Source organism: Spermophilus citellus (assembly GCF_964194105.1).
Source record: "Spermophilus citellus genome assembly, chromosome: 4".
In the NCBI taxonomy this organism is placed as follows: domain Eukaryota; kingdom Metazoa; phylum Chordata; class Mammalia; order Rodentia; family Sciuridae; genus Spermophilus; species Spermophilus citellus.
In genome coordinates, this window is record NC_138185.1 from 133799747 (window position 1) to 133824550 (window position 24804).

The following is a 24804-nucleotide window of genomic DNA, read 5'->3' on the forward strand; positions in this document are numbered from 1 at the left end:
CCAACTATGAGAATGCATCAATTTCAAGTCCATCATGAACAGAAAAAAACAACAAAAATACAAGCTCAGATTTTTTTAGACCACAAACATCAGCTCTAGCAATCACTCAATCAGACACAGAAGGGAAGGTGCTAAAAGCCAAACCACCGGCAGCTTCGTCAAGAGGCTCCTGCACTGTACTTCCTTGAGAGGCAGGACAGACACGATTCTGGCTTCTGAGTGTGTCCAGTCCCCAGAAGAGCCAGTCAATTACAAAGAGAAGCCAGTGGGAAACCATCCATGGATTAGCCACAATAGAGCATGCACCAGAGAACAGCCACCTGATACAGTTTCCAGGCTACTGTCACTAGGAGTGGTGTCCCTAACTGAAGTCACTTTAAAAGTGAAAGTGGCAGAGAGTACTCCAAAGTATTCTCTCCCATTATAGGTCTGGATAGCCTTATTTCTGGTTAGGGAGACATCTTAAGAAGTATGTCTTTCCATCCTACCCTCTCTGTCAAACCAGGTCATGGACTCATGTTGTTTTTTTTTTCTCCCTAACAGAGAGATTCCAGCTGGTGCACACTCAGTTCCTTGGGAAATGTTGTGCAAACAGCCAAAATTTTTGAATATTTTTCCGAAGTTTTTGTACAATCTTAAAATGTTTTTCATGGAACATTGCCTCACTTGATCTTCCTTCATAATATCGACTTCCTTCTCTCCCTTATAATCTGTTTATAATCCACTTACACTTAAATTTCTCAAACCCATTGACAGCTTTCCAGGGGCCTCTCTGCCCCTCAAATCACTATCTCTTCTCCAGACTGCAACAGAGATAGAAAAGTACAATGGCAATTGATTTTCCTCTGAACAGTGAGTTGGAGTAGGAGGGTATCATGGGTTGAATTGTGTCTCCCAAAAAGATACGTTCAAGTCCTAATCCCAGTTCCAGTGAACATGACCTTATTTGGAAATAGAATTTTCACAGATGTAATCACATTAAGGTGAGGTCATACTTGAATAGACAAAAGAAAGAACAACAAAAATACAAGCTGTAAAGACACAGGGACACAGAGAACATCATGTGAAGGTAAGGAAGAGAATGGAGTGGTGCATCTACAAGCCACAGAGTGGTAAGAACTATCACCAACCACCAGAAGCTGGGAGGGAAGCATGGGATGAATTCCCCTGCCTGGGTCCCTCACCCAGCCTTCAGAGGGAGTGTGACCCTGTCAATAATTTGGTCTGAGACTTCTGCGAGCTGTGAGATAATACATATCTGCTGTGTGAGCCAACTGGTTTGTACTCATTTGTTATGGCAACCCTAAGGAACACAAAAAGCCAAGAGATCTGTCCTCATTCTCTCCCTCCCTCCACTTTCTCCTAATCCTTTCAGATAGTATTTCTCCTCCTGGTTATAAAAAAGCAGCCTAACGTGAAGACATGCAAACCTGTACCTGACAGTCGCACCCGCATCCCTAACACACACACACACACACACACACACACACACACACACACTGGTGTACTCAAAAGGGAAGACTTACCTCACTGGGTTCAATGATGGCTACATTCTCTGCACCCACTTTCCTCTTCATGCGGGCGGCCATGGTGATCCCACCACTGCCCCCACCTAGTACCAGCACCTCATAGTGGTTCTTGGATGCACAGCTGGCTCCTGTATGCAGCTGGAGGGAGCCAGTCTGCTGAGTGCCTAGCCTGAGGAAGCAGGCAAAGAGCCGGGCACGGGGGCTGGACACCACAGTGACCAGTGGGGCCATCATCAGGCTGGATCAGGCTAGAAGAAAAGAGATGAATTGGTGATGGCCAAAGAAGGACCACTCTGGAATAGAGCAAGGGGAGGCTGATGTCTGGCCAGCCCCCACTGTTACCCACCACCTCCTCTCAAGACCACTTTCCCTGCTGACTGGGGTTCTAAAGCCTCCAAGCTCACATGGCTGAAAACAGACAATTGACTAAGCTTTCCTGTCTCCCCTTCCTCCTACTTTCAGACCAACTAGGGCTGTGGTTGCACATGGTAGGACCTGCCCTCTAAGAGCTTCCTAAGAACTTGTCTCTACCCATCCTTGTCCATCTGTAAAAACTAGAGTTTACCTCATTGTGTCCATGTGCCTCCCATTTTCTTCTCACACACTCTTTCTTTGACTTTTCAATCCATTAAAACAAATGTGAAAGTCCACAAATAGAGAACTTGCCTTAAAAGATAACTGTGACCTTGCTGAAGTAGAAATAGTCCATCAATTAACCCACCTTCTGCCACTCAGAGGTCTGAGCATGCTAATCAGAGCCTCCTCAGCCCCATGCAGAGACCTCCTGGCTCTGCTTGCCCAGGGACATGCAATTTAATCAAATCACTGCCTACAGATGCACAAGCAAAAGTCCTCCAGGCCTTTAGCAATTTCAACCAGATGATAAAAAAAAGCCATAAAAGGAACCCTGCCTGGTATCATAAAGTTATATTTTATGTAAAGAGTCTGCACATGCTGCTGACCAGTCTTTTATTATATCCAATTCAGTAAACAATTTCTCCTTAATAGTTCCTCTGAGAGACCCATTTTACCTTTAGGCAAACATATTTCTATTCTGAAGTAAATGCTTTGGCAAAGAAGAAATTGAGGCTTCTCAGAGATTGGCCTTCACTTCACCCTATCCACAGCACTGGCCTACATCTAGGATACCACAGACTGGCATAATTTGTATAACCCAAGACATCACCCTCTCTGGGTGCCCAAATGTCAACATTATGTTCAGTCATTTGAGTTCAACACTACTTCATGAACCCTTTATTAAAATGCAAATACCCCACTGAGGAACAATGATTCTGGCTGCTAAGGTCACTAACTTCTTAATGGCCATGACTTAATTCCATCATATCCTCTCTGATGGGAGAAGAGGAAAGCTGTATAAGAGGATTAGAGGAAGCAAAGAAAGGGTTGGGAGGAAGAAAGAGGAGGGGTAAGGAGGAGGAGTCAAAGGTGCTAATTTAAATTAGAATTAACTCTAGTTCAGAGTTGGGGCACCCCTGATGCCAACTATTCCTCAATATTTCAGAACCAAGAAGTGACCCAGAGCTGGGGCAGGAAGGCATGGAGGGAGGAGTATTTGGAGGTCCCCAGAAATTGGGCCAGGTTCATACACTGTTGCTGTACATCTAAAATCAGTGTGATCTTCAAAAAAATAACATTTATTATCCCTTGACCCTGCATTTCTGATCCTGGGGATCTAGTCTAAGAAAATAACCTCTAATTCTAATGAATAAAAAACTGTTATAAAAATATTTCTTACTTATTTATAATATGGTCAACCTTCTGTTAACTGATTTGAGAATTAGACCTCGTTACATCTTGGGACTAAAAGAACCACTGCAGGCTCCACTCTGGTCAGGGACAATTCTGGTCCCTGGCTGTTTTAACTGAGGTTAATCTATAATTATCTCAGTTTAACAGGGGGGCAAAGAGTGATCTAAATGTCAAAATATTGGGGGAAAGGTCAAGTAATGATGATGAGATGATTCATGTAATATTTTAAAATTATGTTTACAGAGTATATAAAATGCTTATGATAAGGATACAAATGGAAATGCAATATTATCTCAACTGGGTAAAAGAAAATGCACTGAAAAAAGAAAGAAACTCCAAAATCTTAACTGTTTCTCTCTGAATTTTACAATAATGGGTGATTTTTATTTCTCCTGCTTTTCTGTACGTTATAAAAATTTCAACTTTGTAAGTATATTTATGGTAATAAAATCTTTATTTCAGTGACAATAACTATCATTTAAGTGTAACATTTACATAGCTTTTTACTTAGGAGTGTGTTGCCATTATCATCCCATTGACAAATGTAAAACTAAGGCAGGTAGCACTTAAGTAACCTCCTCAAGTTATGCCCAGATACTTCAGTATCAGAGCTTCGACTTTAAACCACTACATTATACTGCTTCTGTGATCTTAGGACAATTATACATCAACAATGTTACAGTTTGGATCTTAAATGTCTCCTAAAGGCCCATGTATTAAAAGCTTGGTCTCCAGCCTGTGGCATTGTTGAGAGGTGGTGGAACCTGTAGGAAATGAGGCTTAAAGGGAAGGATTAGGTTATTGGGGATATTGAAGGAGATGTTGGAACCCCACACCCTTTCATACTTGTTGAGAGCCACAGCCAGAAGCGGCCCAGCAAACTTCCAGCTGATTGGCTCCTCTGGGGTGATGCTCATTGGGCTGTTTCCCTGCCCTTTCAGACCACGGAGCTGCTCATTGGGGGACTCTTTTGGCTCCGCCCACGAGACCCAGCCAATTGGCCTCAAGAGCGGGAGGAGTGGAGGTTGAGAGGCTGGCTGGAAGAGCCAGTGGTGGCAGTTGGGCTCTGAGGGAATTCCTGGAGAGCTCCTGTGGTGAGGTGTGCCTTTCTAAAAATAAAGTTCGTTCCTGCTTGACAAGTGGCTCCTGAATTGTGCCCAGCCAGACTGTGGCATTTGGTGGCCCGTACAGGGAACGAACCCGCGAGCTTGGCATTATCAGCACCCACTCCCTTTGCTTCCTGGCTGCCAAGAGGTAAATAGACTTCCTTCTCCACCCGCTTTCACCATGATGTGCTGCCCACCACAGGCCCAAAGCAAAAAGGCCAAGCAACCATGGACTGAAACCATAGGCCAAAATAAATCTTGCTTCCTTCAAATCGATTATCTCAGGTATTTTGTCACAACAACAAAAAATGAACTAACACAAACAACAACAAAACAATGCTTGTGTGATGCTATTAAATGGGGGAGGGGGGGTGATATTATACATAACTTTCCAGAAAAAAGAAAACATTTTTCATGATACTGACACCTAAATGTTAGCAATGGTTTTGATATAACTGCAAATAACATTTTCCTTTTCTTGGTGTGTACTTTTCAAGTTTTCTTTAATGAATCCTACATTTTAAATTTTCAAAATTATTCAAATAGATTATTTTTTCTTTTAGATTGAAGAATGGAGAGAATCACCAAATAGGATACTGCTGTTTGTGAGGGAATGAAGAAAATGGTGAGTACACGGTGAATACACAGTCAGCACATGCGGCCTTTCTTTCTGCACACTCACAGAATCACAGAATCACAGCAAAACTCCTCACTTCTCAGAAAAAGGAAAACATTTTTCCATGGCTCTAACACTACTTAGCTCTATGGAAAGAATTTTGTTTTGTTCAGGGGGAAAAAAAAAAGACAATATAGGAGGAGGCCAGCCTGAGTTTCTGGTTTCCAGCCACTCCAGCTGAGGTTATTTGACCTCCGTCTTCTCTCAAAATTTACACAAATATTTCCCTCACTAAGTCAAGAAGGCTATTTCTTTCGGCTTATTCCTTCAGTATAAACACAAAGTACTCTGTACCAGTTTTATCGCCTTCATTAATATCAGCCATCAAGCAGAATGTCCTAGCCTTTGCAGTCATATTTCACTTTTTAACTATAAACAATCTCAAAACCACAAATGCTTTAGAATTAATGTCTCAAGTTTCAAAACATCCCTAAATCTCAATTACTCTCTCATCCTAACTATGTAACATTATCTAAAAATCCAGATCAGAAAACCCAGGTCCATATAATGTTTGTGAAGAAGGCAGAATATGATATAACATCAAATACAAAAGAATAATCCAGGGAAATAATGCCTAATCACAATTTTAATGTCCCATTTTGGAACTGAGGTATAATAAAAAATATACTTGGTCTTCATTCACCATTTATAGTATGAAGTTCCTAAAACCCTTGCAATTTCCTAACTTTATGCTATTGAGGTGGCTCAGGGTAGGACCTCTAGATAACTTCAGAATGGAGATGGTTGTCAGAAAAACCAAACATAGGTTGTCATTAGAGGGTTGAAAGTTTGAGCCCCGCCCTTGACCCTCAAGAGGGAAGAGGTACTGCATTCTCAGCTCTACTAAAACTCTTGAACAATAAATAAGATTCCATGAACTTCCAGAACACTTGAAGGTACCAGGAGAGCGAGGTGCTCTGGGAGGACATGGAAACTCTGTGCCCCTCATATTCCTACCATTTGGCCATTCTTGAGTTATGTCCTTTATAATAAATCAGGAAACATGTGTTTTCCTGTGTTCTGGGAGTAATTTAGCTAATTATCAAACCCCAAGGGGATCATGGGAAACCCTGAATTTGTGTTGACCAGACACAAGTGTGGTCCTGGGGGCTCATTTGTGGCAAGTGTCTGAAGCAGGGGCAGTCTTGTGGGACTAAGCCTTGAACATATGGGGTCTGTACTAACTCCTGGAGTTAATGTCAAAATTGAACTGAACTGTTGGTACTGGAGAAATGGTTGATGTTCGGGAAACAAAACAGATATCTGTTGTTAGAAGTGGTATCAGAAAACATCACTCAGCAACCAATAAGAATTTCTGACATTAATCTAAAGCAAGTCTACAGCAACAATCCAAAAAACAGACAATTTATGGAAGTGACAGCCACACAATCTTAACCAGAAGGCAATAAATGAAAGGAAGGCCAAACCTGACCCTGAAATCAGCTAAGAAGAAATAGAAACCCCTGTCAACAAAAACAAGGCAAAAGCACGAAACTAATTTGACTTCTCAGTCATCCCAGAAACCTATATTCTTGTTTATTTAAGAAATAAAGTCAGGCATTGTGGTACATGCCTGTAGTCACAACTACTCCAGGGCTGAGGCAAGAAGATCACTTCGGCCCAATAGTTCAAACTGTCCTCGATAACATAGTGAAATTCTGTCTCAAAAAAAAGAAAGAAAGAAAGAAAAAATTAACTACCAATGACACAGAAAGATCCAGCCACTTTATCCCTACATTCTTAAAATGTGAAACACACATTAAATAATTACTAAATACGCCAAAATTAACTTTCATTTAACAAGTGGCACATGCAATATATTTTAAAATTAAATAATGTAATGCTTTTAAGTTAGACAAAAATCCCTCAATTAATCCTAAATCAATTTAGTGCCTCTCTTAAAGGATCAAAGTAAATGCTTTGAAATATCTACAGCATAAGTGAAGTACAACTCCTGCTGATGGAAAGATTAGGCAGCTGCCTGGGTCCCTCCCACTTACATCACTTACTGGCTGGCTCCAGGGTCTGATCTGTGCAGTCCACAGCAGGCCCTTCCTGAATAAACAATACAGACAGCCTATGTCCAAAGCGCCCTAATTTTGTGTCATGTGACAGGCCACTCACTGGGTTGTAAGCAGCCAGGGCACCCAGCTGAATTCCAACAGAGCTGGCATCTAAGCAAGGGTTATTAAGAGCATTCTTTTTTTTTTTTCTCGTAAATTCTGTATTATATAATATATTCTTATTGAAAGATTCACCAACCAGAAAGCTTGGAGTCAAAATTCTTTTGCTATTTTACTTTTGAGGAGAGTGTGTGGTTCATTATAGAGTGTTTTATCTCAGGCCTACCCAGGCTGACCCCGCTCTGCTTTAGGTTTCAATAACCACAGGGCCAACTCTTTGGTGGTGGTGGTGGTGGTGGTGGTGGTGTGTTTGTTTTGGCTTGGGTTGAAGTGTTTGTTTGTTTGTTTATTGGGGGTGGGGGGACAAGGCCTCACTGTGTTGCATGGGCTAGTCTCAAACTCATGGGCTCAAGTGACCCTCCTACCTCAGACTCCTGAGTAGCTGACACTTTAGGCACATACTTCCTCAAGGCCAACCTTTAACAGATTACCTTTGTAAATCACTTCCAAAACCAAAGAGAAAAACAGATGACAAATAACCTCCAGCTCTCAACATCCACCTTGTCATCTCACCAGATCTGGGCACTGAACTACTAGTTGAGTTCCAGTGGCCTAGATCCCTGTGGGCTCCAGGGTCTAGGCACAAGTGAGCTTTGTCTACACAGCTTGAGTCAGGCTCTTGTCTAGTTGCCTAGGTGATGAGACTCTGGAAAACTGCTCTTCCAGAACTAGTTCTTCCCACAAGGGCTTGCCATCTCATTTAATTCAGTCAGCCCTAAGGCTTATCTCTGCTGTTTATAAGTTTCCCAGTCTCAGGAATTCTGTTATAGCAGTGCAAAACAAACTAGGACAACTACATCACTAGTTAAGTGACAAACTAATTCTTCAACAATTCAGAAAAATGCCCATTGGCTTAATTGTACCCCAAGTAATGAGGTGAAAGGGAGTAAATAGTATAAAATTTTAGTTTACTAAATAAATCAAAAAGAAGTTTTTAAAAGGATGGGGTGAAATGCAATAATAGTATTGGGTTTTTGGTTTTTGGTTTGTTTGTTTTTGTTTTTAGTACCAGGGATTGAATCCACTGACATTCAACCATTGAGGCTACATCCTCAGCCCTTTTTCATATTTTATTTTGAGACAGGGTCTCATTGAGTTACTTATGGCCCCACTAATTTGCTAAGGCTGGCTTTGAACTCACAATCCTTCTGCCTCAGCCTCCCAAGCCGCTGGTATTAGAGCTCCCATGCCCAGCTATTGATACAATTTTTAAGAGTCCTTACCTTTTAGAAGTATATACTATGATTCTTATGATTAAAATGCTTTGGTGTTTGCTTGAAAATATTACAGTATTTGGAAATTGGTGGAGATGAAATAAAAATAGGTCATGAGTTAATAATTTGAAGCCAACTGGTAAGGATATATGGATGTTCCTTGTGGTAGTCTATTTTTGTATATATTTCAAAGTTTTCACACACAGAGGAAAAAAAACTAAAATGAACGATGAAACAAACAACAACCAAAAAAAAAAAAAAAAACCCTGTATCAGAATGGACATTAGCTTTGCTTTCCTGTCATTGAAATATTTTGGATATATTTCAAGTGATTACAAGATAAAAGCAACACAAAGAATAGCAACAAGACTTAAAAATCACCCCTCCCATGTGCAGAGAATCTTAAAAGATAATTCCAATTGCATGGGGCCCACCCCAGACCCACACTGAAGTTTTCAATAACACTTAAAAACTGAAGCTCAAAGCACAAGATGATCTTCCAAAAGCCACATAATATCAGCATCAGGGCCAGAGCTAGAATGAGCTCTTTTCATACAAAGCATATTTTTCTGAATGCCCTTTGCAGCAGCAGTGCAGGCAGCAGCAGCAGTGCAGGCAGCAGCAGCAGCCAGCAAACAACTCACAGTGGATATAATTCCCATTTTATACCGGGGAAAAAGTGAGGCTGAAGGAAACCAGGTATATCCTCCAGGCCACATAATCAAAAGAGACTAAAACCAAGGTTCAATTGGAGAAGGTAGAAAAGAATGAAGGAGGACACCAAAAATAAACATTATCACCTTCCCTAATATATGGAAGACACTTTTGGGAATTGCCTCACATGGTTATGGAGGCCAACAGAATCTGTGGTCAACAAGCCAGAGTCCTAGGAGAGCCTGTGGTATAGCTGCAGTCCAAAGGCCAGCTCGGGCACAGGAGAAGTTAGTATTCCAACTGAGTCCCAAGGCAGGAGAACAATGTTCTAGCTCAAGACACTCTGGCAAGAAGGATTCTCTCTGATTCATGGGAGGGTCAACCTTTTTGTTCTACTTTGTTCAACTGATTGGATGAGCCCCACTGGGAAGGGCAATCTTCTTTACCCCATCTACCAATTAAAATATTCATGTCATCTAGAAACACCCTCATAGACAAACCCAGATACTGTTTGACAAAATGCCTGAGCACTAGATGGCCCACTCAGGTTGACACACAAATATAATCACATCCCCTGACTTACAGAAGATCTAAATCCAGAAAAATCTCAGGAAGGAAATTGTTTCTGTCACTGATTTATCACTACATTCAGCACCAAGAAAATGTCAGACATTACCTCATGAAGGCTATGTTTCCTTCACATGATTTCATTTTAATCTGATGTGCCTGCAGGTGGCTTGTGCAGAACTATTCATGGCACTTGTCAAGGGCACTGCATTGACACCTCATGAAACCAGGAAGAAGCTGGTGCTTCCTCTTCCTGGAGATATTCTGAGTCCTGGTATTTAACAATCAGGTGTATTGGTTTGGACTTTTCCTGCATTTATGCTGGTTTAACATTTTGGGGCCTTGCTAATAATTCTAGAGAGACCACCCCTCCCAGACCTAGCTAACTCCTGGAGACAGTGAAGACTAGCCTGCAGCATACCTTTGATATGTAAGCCAGTCAATCCAGAGCCCATACTGGGATCTACCTCCTTTGTCTGGTCCTTATATCCCAGGAGGAATATTCCTCAACTCTAATCTCCCCAGGGACGGGTATCCAACAACTAGGGGCAGCCCCTTTAACCCCTAGAGTCCACTAAATTATTCCAACCAGCCAATTCCAAAGCTAGTCAGCCTTTTCCCCCTGCCTCATAAAAGCCATCATATAGGCATTTGCCCATGCTTCCCCTTCACTTTTCCTGCCTCCTGACCTACCCAGGTGCTTCCCCATACGGCCCTTACATGGCATGTTGGGCCTTCTGTCTCTTAAGAACTCTGAGTAAAAATTCATTCCTTCATGGCAGTCATCTCCTGATCTGTTGGCCTTGCCATAACCAAGTAAAACAAATTCTGGATGCATTTTAATACACTTACTTTAAAATGCATGTGACAACTGTTCAGTCAGATGGAAGATTTTACATGTTTAACAAATTTCTGCTCTGCTCATTCTCCTTACGTATCTGCTGAACTGTCAGGTGGCATTTAGAAAGCAATTTAATTACATGCTACTGAAGAGTGTTGTAATTTTGTGGGTGATTGGGCCAAGTTTTTGTAAATAAATAACATAGCTACACTTTGATTTGTTTTTAATGCAATAATCACTCTGAAAGAATATGGCACCTGGCCTTCCTTGCCTTTGTCACACCCTAAGATCTGCCCTATTGAAACTTGAACTATCTTTCCCAACAATGAAAATCTTTACATCTCTTTTATTCATTTAACCTTGATTTTAAAAAGTGGCATCCAGGACTGGGATTGTGGCTCAGTGGTAGAGCGCTTACCTTGCACCTGTGAGGCACTGGGTTCGATCCTCAGCACCACATAAAAATAAATAAATAAAGTTGTTGTTTTCATAACTAAAAAAATAATAATAATTTTTTAAAAAGTGCTATTCACCAGAAGTGTTCAGAAAGGTGGTTAAGGAATGAGTTTTCTACAAATATAGGTATATGTGCAAATTCAGCTTTCTATGCATACTGAACTTAAACAGTGGCTAAAATTTCAGAACTGAAATCAAGAAATATAATCTAATAAAATAAATTAATAATTTATTTCCTGAACAAAAGTATACAAATTAAATAACATTTAGCTATGCCAAATGCATAAGAGTATCTTTATGAAAGAATAAGCCAGGCACAATGGAGCATGCCTTAATACCAGGGAGGATTGAGCATGCCTTAATCAGGAGGCTGAGGCAGGAGGATTGAAAGTTCAGAGCCAGCCTTAGCAATTTTGCAAGGACTTAAGCAACTTAATGAGACCCTGTCTCAAAATAAAAAATAAAAAGGGCAGGGAGTGTAGCTCAGGGGTTAAGTGCTCCTGGGTTTAATCCCCAGTATTAAAAAAAAGGAATAAATTCCATGAAATATGTATGGTCACAATTATGTTTCCAAAATATTACAAAGAACTCATTGTACATCTAATAAGGACCTACGCTGATAGACAGAAATTCCCTCACCCTTGTCCTGGTCCCACTCCTAATCTCTGGCTTTAGGAGCTGAGGAAAGAATAGCTGAGCTTGCCAGCTGCTGCTAACAAAGGCCAAATTACAAGGAAAGTTTTTCTTTTTTTAATGTTAGTAGGTCTAATTTAAATTTTTGAGTGTTAAAAATAAGCCATAAAAATGCTAGAAGAAAATTTAAGTAGACATTTATGTCATCCCTGAGTAAGATAAAAATTTTCTTAGCACAACATTAAAGGTATAAATCAGAAAGGAGAAGATCAATGACTTGAATATTTAACATATTTTTAACTTTTTGCTATTCTCTGTTTTCCACTCATCCTACATCCAGCCCACGTAGGGGTGTATTGGTTTAGACTTTTATAGGTCCAAATATATATATATATACACACACACACACACACTCTCTCTCTCTCTTTTAGGGGTGTATGGTTTGGACAGATATCAGGCTGTGTCCCTGATAACTACATCACTTGGTCTCCCTTGTCCTCTGACCTCTGCCTGGGTCCAACTAGTGGGAGGTGTTAGTTAGCAGGAACTCAGAGGGGGTAAAAAGTGCATTGTGGGTATGTCCTCCTATTCCATTGCTACTTTGGGCCACATTTGGAATTAGACAGTAGTCAGAGGCCAGGGGAATGTTGAGAAGCACAATTTTTAAAAGGTGTTGATTGTCTTGAATATACTGTAAAAATATGACTATGTTAGTGAAAATTGATAAAGAGGTAGACAAAACAAAATTAACCTTGGAGAATACTTAAATCAACATGAACACACTATTAGTTGAAATATGGATATTACTTTTCAACAAGGGCTCAGAATAAATTAAGAAAAATACTATTGGACAGTGGAACAAAGGGACTCTTGTTATATAGTGACAGAAAGATCAACAGAATCACAGTGATATAAAAAGTAGAATTTATAAAAAAAAAAAGTAGAATTTATAAAAGATGGCATTGAACATCTGAGAAGATTTACAAGCTCCGTATTAAAGACACAGCTTGATTTCTTCAAGCTGATTTTAGAAAATGTAAGAAAAAAGATAAACAGAGGGAATAAATGCTAAACAAAAATTAACTAGGACTACTCTGTTGCAAACATACACTACATTTTATGAAAAAGGACTGGCGTCCCAGGGGGTAGAGCTTAAAACCACAGAGAATTATTCATAGGCCTCAAAACCTAATATAACTTGTCCACCCAGATTTTGAAACTTCTTGGGACATGTGACTTCTATTTTACTCCCATTTTCTCCCCTTTTTAACCAGAACTTTTAACTCTATAACTCTATAACTTTTAACTCTATAACTTTTAACTCTATAACTCTATAACTTTTATCCTACACTAAACTACCATTGTACTCTGAAAGCAGATAACTTGTATCCTTAGTTTCACAGATCCACAGATGGACAGGAATTGTGTCCTAGAGGAGACCATGTCCAGAACCTCACCCACACATGGTTTAGATTATTTAGATGATGAAATTGAGACTTTTGAGCTAATGAGACTTAGATTATAATTTGGATGCAGTAATGAATAGAGTCTTTGGAAGAACTTGGACTGGAGTGAACAAATTTTGCATGTGGAATGGGTATGAATCTTTGGGAACCAGTATATAGACTATGATAAACCAAATAATCACCTCCTCCAAATATATCCTAATCCCCCAAACCTATAAATATGTTACTTCATGTGGCAAAAGCAACTTTAGGATGTGGTTAAGGACCTTAAGATGCAGAAAGAATATCCTGAATTATCCAAGTGAGCCCAATCTAATCACCTGGATCCTTAAAAATGGAGAACTTTTTCCAGCTGGAGACAAAGGAAGACGTGACCATGAAGTGATGGTCAGAAAAGTGAAATGTTGCTGGCTTTGAAGATGAAGGAAAAGGATAGTAAACCAAAGATGTGGGTAGCTTCTAGAAGCTGGAAAGTCTTCTAGAGGCAATGAAACAGATTCTTTAGAACTTTAGAACTCTACAGAACTTCCAGAAGGTATATGGCTCTACCAGCACCTTGATTTTAGCCTAGTGAAACCTGTGCTACACTTCTGATATAGTACTGTAAGATAATAAATGTGTATTGTTGGATCTGGGACGATACTTCAGTGGTAGAGTACTTGCTTAGCATGCAAAAGGCCCTAGGTTCAATCACTAGCACTACAAAAAAATATATGTATTTTGTTAAGCCATAAGGTTTGTGGTAATTTGTTAAATATAACAACAATAAGAAATATACATCATCTTAATTTTCATAATGGTCTTATGAGTTAAGTACTGTTATTAAAAGATATTGTCAGGGCCTGGGACTAGGGCTAGGGCTCAGCAATAGAGCACTTGTCTCGAATGTATGAGGCACTGGGTTTGATCCTCAGCACCACATAAAAATAAATAAACAAAATAAAGGTATTGTGTCCATCTACAACAATAAAGGTATTATGTCCATCTACAACTAAAAAAAAGTTTTAAAAAAGATATTGACAATAAACCAGGTGGGGTGGCACTGTAATCCCAGCAGCTAGGGAGGCTGAGGCAAGAGGATTGCGAGTTCAAAGCCAGCTTCAGCAAAAGCAAAGCACTAAGCAACTCAACGAGACCCTAAAAAAATACAAAATTAGGCAGGCAATGTGGTTCAGTGGCCAAGTGCATCTGAATTCAATCCCTGGTACACACACACTCCCAAAAAAGATATCGACAATGAAGTTCAGAGAAGTTAAATGGCACGCTAGCTAAATATAAGAGCTGGATGAAAATCTATATTTATGGAAGCCAAGCCTAATACTTTTTCTACTAGTCTAAAGGTGATGGAGGAGTTGAAAAATAAATAATTAAATAATCAATTTAATTATAATATTAATATTTATTAAAGTTTTAACAAAGTTCATAAATTTTGGGCAACTACTCCTGAAGAGGTGACCAAAAAGCTCTTGTTACACTCTTGGTAGACTACAGAAGTTTTCTGCCTCTATCACCAACTGTCTGAACCACCTCAGGAATGACCAAAAAAAGGGCCCAGATACTCCACAAGTGACCATGGTGATAGAAGAAATCAGAGTTTCTACCATGATGAAGTTTCAATCTCTCAAGGAAACTAGATGCATCAAAATATCAACAAATAATTGAGTGACCACAAGGAATTTCCAAGAGAAATAGGTAATAAGACTTACAGAATCAATGTTAGCTGGGAGGACTAGAAAAATTGGGACCCAGCTGGACTCTGGACCATGGCTAAGATGAGGAACAGCAAAAGACATTTCAGGAAGGTATAATTGTAGAGGGAGGGGAACCAACATGTACTCCTTTCAACTGGGATTCAAGCTTTGGTGATGGGAGGCCTGATGAGACACGTTTTCTATTTTAATCCCTGTACCTAGCACAGCACCTGGCACAATGAAGAAGCTCGGTGATATTTGCTTAAAATAATAATAATTAAATGATGGGTTGGTTTATTCAATACTTTTATATATCAGATGTATCCTACACACTGAATGAAGGTAGAACTTCATCCAAAATAATACTAAGTGCAGAGAAAAATACAAAGCACTAGGACACATCCCCACTCAAGTTAGAGAAAGATGTGCACACATCTAACTATCTCTAACTACCCTTAGCTCCAGTGGCAGAAGCAAAGTGCCATGCAACCAATATGAGCCACGTGCTCAGGATTTGAAAAAGAGTAATCAATGAAAACTTGGCAAAACAGGTAAAATCTGAGCAGAAAAGAAAAGACTGGAAGCATTCAATAAGTGGAAATGCTGTGGGAGAGTGCACCAAGAGAAGGGAGTAGCAAAAGTAAAAGAATCAGAGAGGGAGTACCTGCCTGTCAGAACTTTTCCACCCTCTTCTGTGGGTGCTCTGAGCCCTGAGAGCAGATCTCTAAGGTATGCCTAAACTGATTTCCCTCATCTTCTGGCTTCCCACTGAGTTCATCCAAGAGAAAGCATCAGCAGAAGATTAGAGGACAGAAAAAGAGAGAGGTCAGGATACTTATTTCCGAGCCCTTTCCCTGCCTGCCAAGCCCCACCCAAGCCTGAGCAATGAATATATTCTTCAGCTGAAATCCTGGGTTCCTGTAGGGTAGCCCTCTCTCAGCTGCAGTCCTAACAACTAACTGCTCCCTTAACTTAATATCTCCCCAAACCAATAAAACTGCTTCACTGCCTTTGGTGGTTTCCCTTGAGCCTGCTTGCACCTTTGTAAATAGTTATTTCATTAAACACTGAGTGTGCCAACTGTTACCCAGAGACCTCAACTGATACAATGAGAGGGGCTAGAATGTGTTTGAGCAATGGCAAGCCAACCAGATTTGAGTGAAACTGAGATGACTAGACAAGAAAGAAATATCTTAACCAGATTATAAAGAGATATGCTAGGGAACTGAGACTTTTCATGGAAAAGACAAAGTCTTGAAAGTGAGAGAACAGAAGGTAGCTAGAAGAAGACAAATCCAATCTCAAAGCAAAATTATTCAGGATGAGAAACAAAACCAGTTGACTAGTTCTGTTAATCAGTTAAGAGTATATTGCAGTGGTGAACATGAGTGATAAGTGTGTGCCAGCATTAGAAATGTAGATAATAAAAAAAAAAAAACAGAGAGGCTTGGAAAAGAGAATGGCAAGAAGTGGGATGGGCCTCTGGGAGTAAAACAAGCAGCTGAAGAGAAAAGAATTATGTGAGCAGAAATAGGGGCATTAGATAAGGGCCCTCATTAGGCTAATTTTGCTACTTGGGTTAGAGATTTAGGAAGTAGAATCACTTGGTATAGAAATTGCCTGTGAACAAAGAGGAAGAGGACATCCTAGGGCAGGCGCATTCTGGGAAGAGGAAGTTTGGATAGACATAGGTTATTAACAGTTATTAGGCTTGAGCTTAATCCTAGACAACCATACTGCCACCTAGGGCTCACAGAGCAGCAACCTGCCCACCAAACCTGCAGACCAAGTTGTGTTTTGTTTGACTCACAGTGTTTTCTTAAAGCTTGGATTAGTTGCTAGCATTAAATATTTGGGAGTTATCACCCCCAAATTTCCATATTTTGGCCTCTTTGACAATAGCAGGCCCACATTCTCACATGGAAATATTTGGCTGGAGCTGAGTAGTCACTAGCCATCTTTGCCCTGCACAAAGTTCCTGTTCACACCCTGCCTAAATGACTCATGGAAGTTTCCTGCCCAGGCCTGGTGTGGATTTGAACCCGTAATCCCTCTAGTGACAATGAGAATTTCTGGAAGTTCTTAATGAAACTAATTTAGAAAGATACCCCGAGGAAAGCTGAGGGAATGAACTGGAAAAATTTGGTTGAGTTCAGCATTTTGAGTGTTTATTATATACCAGGCATTATGCTAGGCACTGCAGAGTCCATGGTGAGAAGAATCTGTCTACCAGATGTGATGGCACATGCCTGAAATTTCAGTAACTTGGGAGGATGAGATAGGAGAATTGCAAGTTCAAGGCCAGTCTCAGCAACTTAGCAAGGCCCTGAGCAATTAGTGACACTCTGTCTCAAAATAGTAAATTTTTTAAAAGACTAAATATAGTGGTGAAGTGCCCCTGGGTTTAAACCCCGGTATCCCAAAAATAAAAAAGAATAAAGAAGAGTCTGTCTAAAAGAGATGATCAGGAATATGAAGATTTGTTAAGTTTCTGTTTCAGAAATGCAGGTAGTGGGTCTAGACAATGGGAACAGAAATGAAAATAAATATGACACACATGTTAGTTATTGGGAATAAAGAAGAAGGAAGAAAGCCCAGTGTGGTGGTACGCACCTATAATCCCAGCTACTTGAGGGGCTGAGGCAAGAGGATCTCAAGTTTGAGGGTAGCCTGGGTAACTCAGCAAGACCCTGTCTAAAAATGAAATAATGAAATGAAATAATAATAATAATATCAGCTGAAGACAGTACTGCAAAAAATAAAAAAGAAGAAAGAATGTGAACTATGACACATTACCTTCCTGTACAAGTAGATACAATGAGCTTAGGGTGCAGCAATATTGGATTACTCAAAGTAAAGGTCCAAAGTATGGTGAGAGAGAAGGAAAGGACCTGCCCTGAAAATCTTGAAAGCGTTATGCAAGCTGCACCCTTCCTCTTGGCTCACCTCCCCTTGCGTACAACAGTGCTGTTCTTGCCTGTGCATTCAGGAACTGGATTACTATATTACTAGCAAATAAAGAAAATTAAGCAATCTTCACTTAGCCCTGCAATCTACCATGGAGCTCTTCCTCTGGAGCTATTACCACTCCAAACATTTGTTTAAACATTAAGCTTTTCCAGTGCTAGATCATCCAGCTTTACCAGTGCTAGATCATCCAGGAAAGAGAAACAATCATACACAACTCTCTGACGATTAAAGGCTTAGAGCTACATTGGGCTTCTTTAGTTCCCCAACTCTTTAGGGACAAACTATGAATTTTCTTCAAAGAATTACTGATTGAGAATTACTAATGAGGACTTTGCAATGAAGCAGTGACTCCCTTTGCTGCTGAGAAATTTCCTGCCAGTTTCCTTAGCCTATACTTGCACTATTTTATAATCAGAGAAGGCATTATAATGGAAGGATTGACAATTTCACCAAACCAATATACAATTGCTAAGCAGATAACAAAAATTATATTTTTATAAGAAAAACTCACATTTAAGACTCCAAAAATAAATACATAAATAAGTTAGTGAATTAGATTATTTTATTTGAAAGTTAAGGGTTTCTACTGAGTTAAATTTTTGTTAAAAGCCTGTTTTCTGCTTGTGGTGGGAACTTGACTTCTCATGTTCTAGTGTAGGAGTAAGCACACCTTGGGTCTCTTTCAACTCCATCATGCACAGCTGGCTTTTATTTTCTATTTGTTTATTTGTTTGTTTGTTTAGAATGACTTTATTTTATTTGTTTATTTTTATGTGGTGCTAAGGATCCAACCCAGTGCCTCACACTTGCAAGGCAAGTGCTCTGCCACTGAGCTGCAGCCCCAGCCCACAGCTGGCTTTTAACCAAGTATATTTCCAATTTCTTTGCAAGGTCTGCATAAGCCTATGTGTGCCCATGTGCAGTCTCACCAGAGAGGCTTATTATGAAATTAATTTGCTCCCAGTCACACGGCAAGAATCAGCTTGCACCTTGGTTTTCTGAATCTGTTAAATTATCACAAGAAAATTATTCATCAGCCTGAGGAACATTAGGATTCCCTCTCAGAGTCTCACACATAAAGACGCTTTGAAGGATGGAGTCATTGTAAACAGAAACAGGATAACTACTCAAGCATATCATTCCCTAGAATGCAGTGTGTGAAGTCTTACCACAATGAGGAAAGACTCTTTAATTACAAATTATACATCTGCTATTTGAACCTGGTTGGAGAGATGCTAAGTTCACTCCTTCACTGGTTAGGACAGAATCAGATGTACAGATGTAACAGGTGTGTCAGGTTTCTTAATAGCTCACACCTTTCCTATGTCCAACTAGATGACACAGTTTCCTGTTCGTGGTGCAGCTTTGTCTGAGGGTGTGTCAGGAGTCAGGAGTCAGGAGTCCCAGGTTCCCATTCCAGGTAGTTCCAAAAAGGGCTTGGCCTTCATCATTCTGGGCCATGCTATCTTTATCAATGGGAGAAAGAGCTGAGTCTGATAGCTTTGAAGTTCCCTTCCTTCTCTAAAACTTGATGTGCCTCTCAAGAAGAGAAAGGGAAATGGAGGTTCATAGGCAGGCATTCAAATACTTGTTCTAGTAACAAATATAATTGTTCCAATGAGCTGTGAATTTTTATGGTAAAGAATGTCAGGGGTTACGAAACCTGCAACATAATCAGAACAGAAAATATACTTCCTAGTCTCTTTGCCCAAATTCCACACCTGCATCATGATCCACTATGATTCACTGGGCAGCTGCTATGGATAGGTGTTTGATCCCAGGCATAATAAAAACATATGAAAAAATCATTTACAGAAGGTTTGATACATGGCTGGCATTTTATAGTGCACAATTTAATTTCTCACAACTTTTTTTTTTTTTGGTGTGGTAGTGGGCATGAACCCAGAGGTATTCTATCACTAAGCTACATCCTTTTTATGCTTTTATTTTTAGACAACGTCTCCCTAAGTTTCCCAGGCTGGCCTTGAACTTGCAATCTTCCTGCCTCAGCCTCCCAAGATGCTGTAATTACAGGTGTGTGCCACCATGCCCAGCTATCATCAACATTTTATAAATGAGGAAATGGAGGTTGTGAGACTCATTTCTCTGAGTTTAAAATAAGTGGATGTGTCTACTTGACTTTAAAGGCCCTTCTTGCTCTGTGATTCAAAACAAGCTTAGATTTGATCACCTAGACCTTGAAAAGCCCATCATTATCATATAAAACAGATGGCCAGAGAATGAGATGGCCCCTTGTGCATCTCAAGCATCATGAAGGTGCTCACAGAAGCACAAACTTACATATCCAAGACCCAGTACTTTCTTGGGGAATACTTACAATCTCAACTCTACACATCGTGGTTGTTAAGACACATTGTTTTCCTATGGAGACACCATGGGCCACTTTGGAACAAATAGCCAAGAACAAGAAAGTACCATAGAATACAATCCACCATATCCCTTCCAGAGGGTAGGATTTGCTCTCAGGATAATTACAGGTATTTCCTCTCCATTGATGTAGATAAAGCTGGGACTGCTGGCTTCCAAATAGACCAAATGAAAGCTCCCTGAGTGCTGAGCTAGGCTTGGAAATTCATTATGAGTAGGAGGGAGTTTCCTTCCGGTAGTTAAAAATGGTCATTAACACCATCACCTCAGAACCCACCATGTATAAATATAAAGCACCTATTATGTACAGAGCATGATAGCTAGCCTGAATCATTCAATGAAGATGCCAAGTTCTTCTTTTCCTAACAGAATCATGAAGGTGAGTAAGGCTTTAATGACACCAGACAGGATCCAAAGGACCATTCAGAGTGTCTGTGTGGAATAAAGTCATCCCTTGTGTCCATGCAGGACTGGTTCCAGGAACCCCCACTGATACAAAAACTGGTTAATGCTCAAGTCCCTTATATAAAATGGCATAAAATTTTCATATAACCTACACACAACTTTCATATAACCTACACACAACTACAGAAAGTCAATTGTACTAGACTCTTGTGAGTAAGTAGGCGAGGCAGCCTAGAGCAAGTGACAGAGGTGTCAGAGTCATAACTTAAAAGAGAGGGTAACCATTTTCTAGGAATTCATGACAAAATACCCCAGGCTGGGTGGTTTAAACTCTCATAGTTCTAGAGGCTGAAAGTCCAAGATCAAGGTACCAAAAAGACAAGATTCTCTCGAGGCCCCTCTCCTTGACTCGATACCTTTTTTGTGTCCCCACGTGGCCTTTTATTAGTACATCTATGCCCCTGATGTCTCTTCTTATTCTTATATGAACACCATTTATATTGGATTAGGACCCCACCCTAATAACTTCATTTAGCCTAATTACCTCTCTACAGGCCCTATCTACAAATACAGTCACATTCTAAAATACTAGGGGTTAGGATTATCAACATATAAATTTGGGGGAGGGACACAATTCAGCACATGACATCAGTATTTGCCCTTCACAAAGTTATAGGCACCTAGCTCCAGTGTGTTCTAAAGTTCCTATTTTTCACAAAATTGTCTCTCCACCCTCTACTCTAATTTAGTACTTTCACAGAGATGGTGGCTGAACCCACTTTTCTGGAGTATTATTACCATCTATACTTATTGGATTATATACACTTTTGAGGCTAGGAATTAAGAAGCAACTAGTTGGGCCAGGTGTGGTGGCACATACCTATAATCCCACTATCTTTGAAGGCTGAGGCAGGAGGATCCCAAGTTGAAGTCCAGCTTCAGCAACTTAGCTGTCTCAAAATTAGAAGTACAAAAAGTGGGGATGTAGCTCTGTGGTAGAGTGACCCTGGGTTCAAGTGTCAGTACCAACAACAACCAAAAAAAAGTGACTAAGTGGTTTCAGGCATAGTCTAGGCAGTTTTTAGCAAGGTACCAATCCTGCTCCTATTTGCCAACTCTTCAGAATCAGAGAGGAAATTTGTAGTTGATAGTGAACAAGGAAAGGTGAAAAGGAACAGAGGATAGAAGAATGTATAATATCTAGGTCCAGAAACATCTCTTCATGAGTCTGTTTCCATTTCTTGTAAGACATTTCCTGTATTTGAACACATCATATTAACAAGCCTAGATGCAGTCAAGATGGAGAAGAAACTTCTGCAAAAGAATCCTGGTTTCAATCAACACTCAATTTCATTTTCTCTGGCAGAACACCAGCCACACAGATCCACACAGAGACCCATGGGCTCTGGCTGACATTTCAAGCACTCTAGTACCAGGTGTGTTTATGTAAATATTTGTTCAGTGAATTAAAAAAGCAGCATCTTACAGTTTAAACAGGGTCAATTCCCAAACCACCAGCTGTCTCTTTGATGAATTTTCTTTTTAGCTGTAGTCACAAGCAACCTTCTCTAACCCACCTATTCATTTAATAAATATTTATTGACGGGCTGGGGATGTGGCTCAAGCAGTAACCCGCTCGCCTGGCATGTGCGGGGTGCTGGGTTTGATCCTCAGAACCACATAAAAATAAAGATGTTGGGTCCACCAAAAACAGAAAAATAAATACTAAAAAAAAAAAATTCTCTCTCTCTCTCTCCCTCCCTCTCTCTCTCAAAAAAAATATAAATAGATAGATAGATAGATAGATAGATATCTTCCAAGTATCAGATTTGGATTTAATGGTGATAGTCAAAGCTTGGGAAGGAGACAGACAGATTCTAATAAATGGTACTTATTTCACACCTCTGTGCCAGGTAGTACCCCGTTTGTATTGTACAGTGAAGAAGCTAAGGCTCAAAAAAGTTCAAAACTAACATCAAGATGCTAGTTAATGGAGTGTCAAGGCTAGAAGCTAAGTTACCTAACTTTCTGAATAATGCTTTGTACTATCAGGGGATCTCAACCTGGGACCCATGGACTGGATTTTTTAAAAACTTAATTTTCACTAATACCTAATTGAAATTTAATATTTCTTCAATTATGTATGCATGCAGAAGCCACAGCAGTATTAGCAGTTATCTATAACCTTGTCAGCAATAGAAATTTGATATTTTCTTTTATTACAGGTGTCACCTATATTTTGAAATATTGTTTACATTCTCTACTATTTCCAAATTATGATAGCTATTAGATTCAAAACTTTATAGACCTTATAATTTAATAATGCATTAATTTTAAAGCACATATTATATCATAAATTCTTTTTAATATTTTGACAAGTATATTGCAACTGGCTTCTTTTATAATCCTCTGCCTTTTATTTTATGTTTTTAAAAGTATTGTTCTAAGAAAAGGTCCTTATTCTTCTCAGAACTACCCAAGGGACAGTGACACAAAATGGGTCAAAACCCTGCATTATAGCAACGGGCATATCCAGAGGCTTTCTGCTCATTGTGTCTTAGAGAAAGAAGCTAGGTTAGAATTTTGCTAATTAAAAGAAAATGAAGAGGAAAAGAATGAGCCCCAATTCCACCAAAGACCCTTTATCCCCCTTTGCACTAATTTCCTGTTCAGTGCATGATTTAAATTCGTCTTCCCGCTGGTCCCAGGCCGCTGCCCCTTGAGTGCCCCTTGGTCTCACTGCCAGTGTGGATAAATGTCTCAGAACTGTGGACGTCCATCAATCCAGGACCACCTGAGGCTGTGCACCAACTTCCAACTCGGCGTGGTGCTGAGTGAGTCAACAAGTGGAAGGCACCAGAAATTCCCATACACCGAGATCACGGATACCTCGGGGGAGGGGGAGGGTTCGGCCAAGAGTGACACCTCGGTTTTAACTGTCCCTCGCAGGTCAGCCTCTCCGGTGTCCCCGGAGATTCCAACATTGCAAGAAAGAAGCCAGAGTCCCAGGAGCAAAGTTCCAGACAAACGCAGCGTGAGCTGCTGCTGTCCGGGGGATGGGGAAGGGAAGAGAGAAGCTGTGTGGAGGGTGGGGCAGCCGGGTCTGCGAACTCCCAGCTGATGGTGGGAAGCAAGGCCAACAACCAGCTCCAGGAGTGCCCTCTGTCCTCCCCCCCTCCCCCAACGGAGAACCTGAGATCTGGAGATCTGAAGGTTGTGGGAAGCCTCTTACCAAAAGTGACCGAAGCCTCGGGCCACAGCGTTGGCGCTGCAAAAACTGCCGCTCCCTGCTGGGACTGAGCACTTCGGCTGGAGCCCCGCCCGGCCGCCTGGAGGCGGGGAGAGGGAGGCTCCCCCCAGGAAAAGAAAGGGCTCTCCGCACCCACGCCTGGAACCGCAGCCCGGCACCCCGGGAGACTACACCCGGGCTTTGAGGAAGAACTGAGGACATAACCACCAGGAGGGTCTAGTCCACCCAGATTCTGCCAGCAGAGTGCCCAGGAGTACGGCCCTGTCTGCGTTTGTCAACAGAGAACACTAAGGCCCCCTGACGCTCCTGCCCCTGAGTGCCAACAGAGTTGCGTAATCCGGCCTGGCAAAGGCAGAGGCATGGCACTGTGGATAGAGCCTTGGCAGTGTGCTGTGGGATCATCCCGTGTGCGCTGCATTTCTCACCTGGTTCTCACCACAAGAGATGAGAAATGGCTTTTCCTGCTCAGCTCAACGACTTTCGACTTTCGGTCAGAGTGTGAAGTCTGGGGTCAGATGGCTTCCAGCCACTGGCCACTACATCCTGTTCCGTTGTTCCATTTTCTTGACTAGACATTTTCTTTTCGCTTTGTTCTACCTTTTTTTGTTTATTTTGGTTTTGTAGTACTGGGATTTGAACCCAGGGGCGCCCTACCACTGAGCCATATACCCAGCGCTTTTTATGTTTTAATTTTTGGTCAATGACCCTCTCCAACTTGCAATCCTCCTGCCTCGGCCTCTGGAGTCACTGGGATTATTTCTTTGTGTACCATGGCGCCGGCTTGACAATGAACTGTTCTTTTTAGATGAAACCAAAGTGAAGATGAGCGGTTCTCCACTATATCAAATCCAATGGACACTTTTTATCATACAGTGTCCCAAAAGTCTTACTGCAATTTTAAATTTTAATAACTTCAGAAGTTTGCCAAATGCTAAACTCTTTTTTAGCGTTTAGCACATCTGAAGACCCCTTGAAATTTTAATTATGTTTCTTTTGCACTTTTTG

The 24804-nt window shown here is 40.7% G+C and overlaps 1 protein-coding gene across 2 annotated transcripts in view; it reads right to left on the reverse strand.

Annotated features, from left to right (window-relative positions):
• The window catches only part of SQOR (sulfide quinone oxidoreductase), a 47020-nt gene extending 22978 nt beyond the window's left edge, over nt 1-24042 (reverse strand). The window contains exons 1-3 of one of the 2 annotated variants that reach the window (XM_081289404.1): nt 23782-24042; nt 23439-23532; nt 1527-1777 (exon numbers count right to left, since the gene is read on the reverse strand). In XM_081289404.1, coding sequence (XP_081145530.1) covers nt 1527-1763 — 237 coding nt within the window. In that variant the 5' untranslated portion in view covers nt 1764-1777; nt 23439-23532; nt 23782-24042. The remainder of the gene's footprint in view (nt 1-1526; nt 1778-23438; nt 23533-23781) is intronic. The other variant, XM_081289403.1, reaches the window with a different exon arrangement.
• Between the last annotated feature and the right edge of the window lie 762 nt (nt 24043-24804).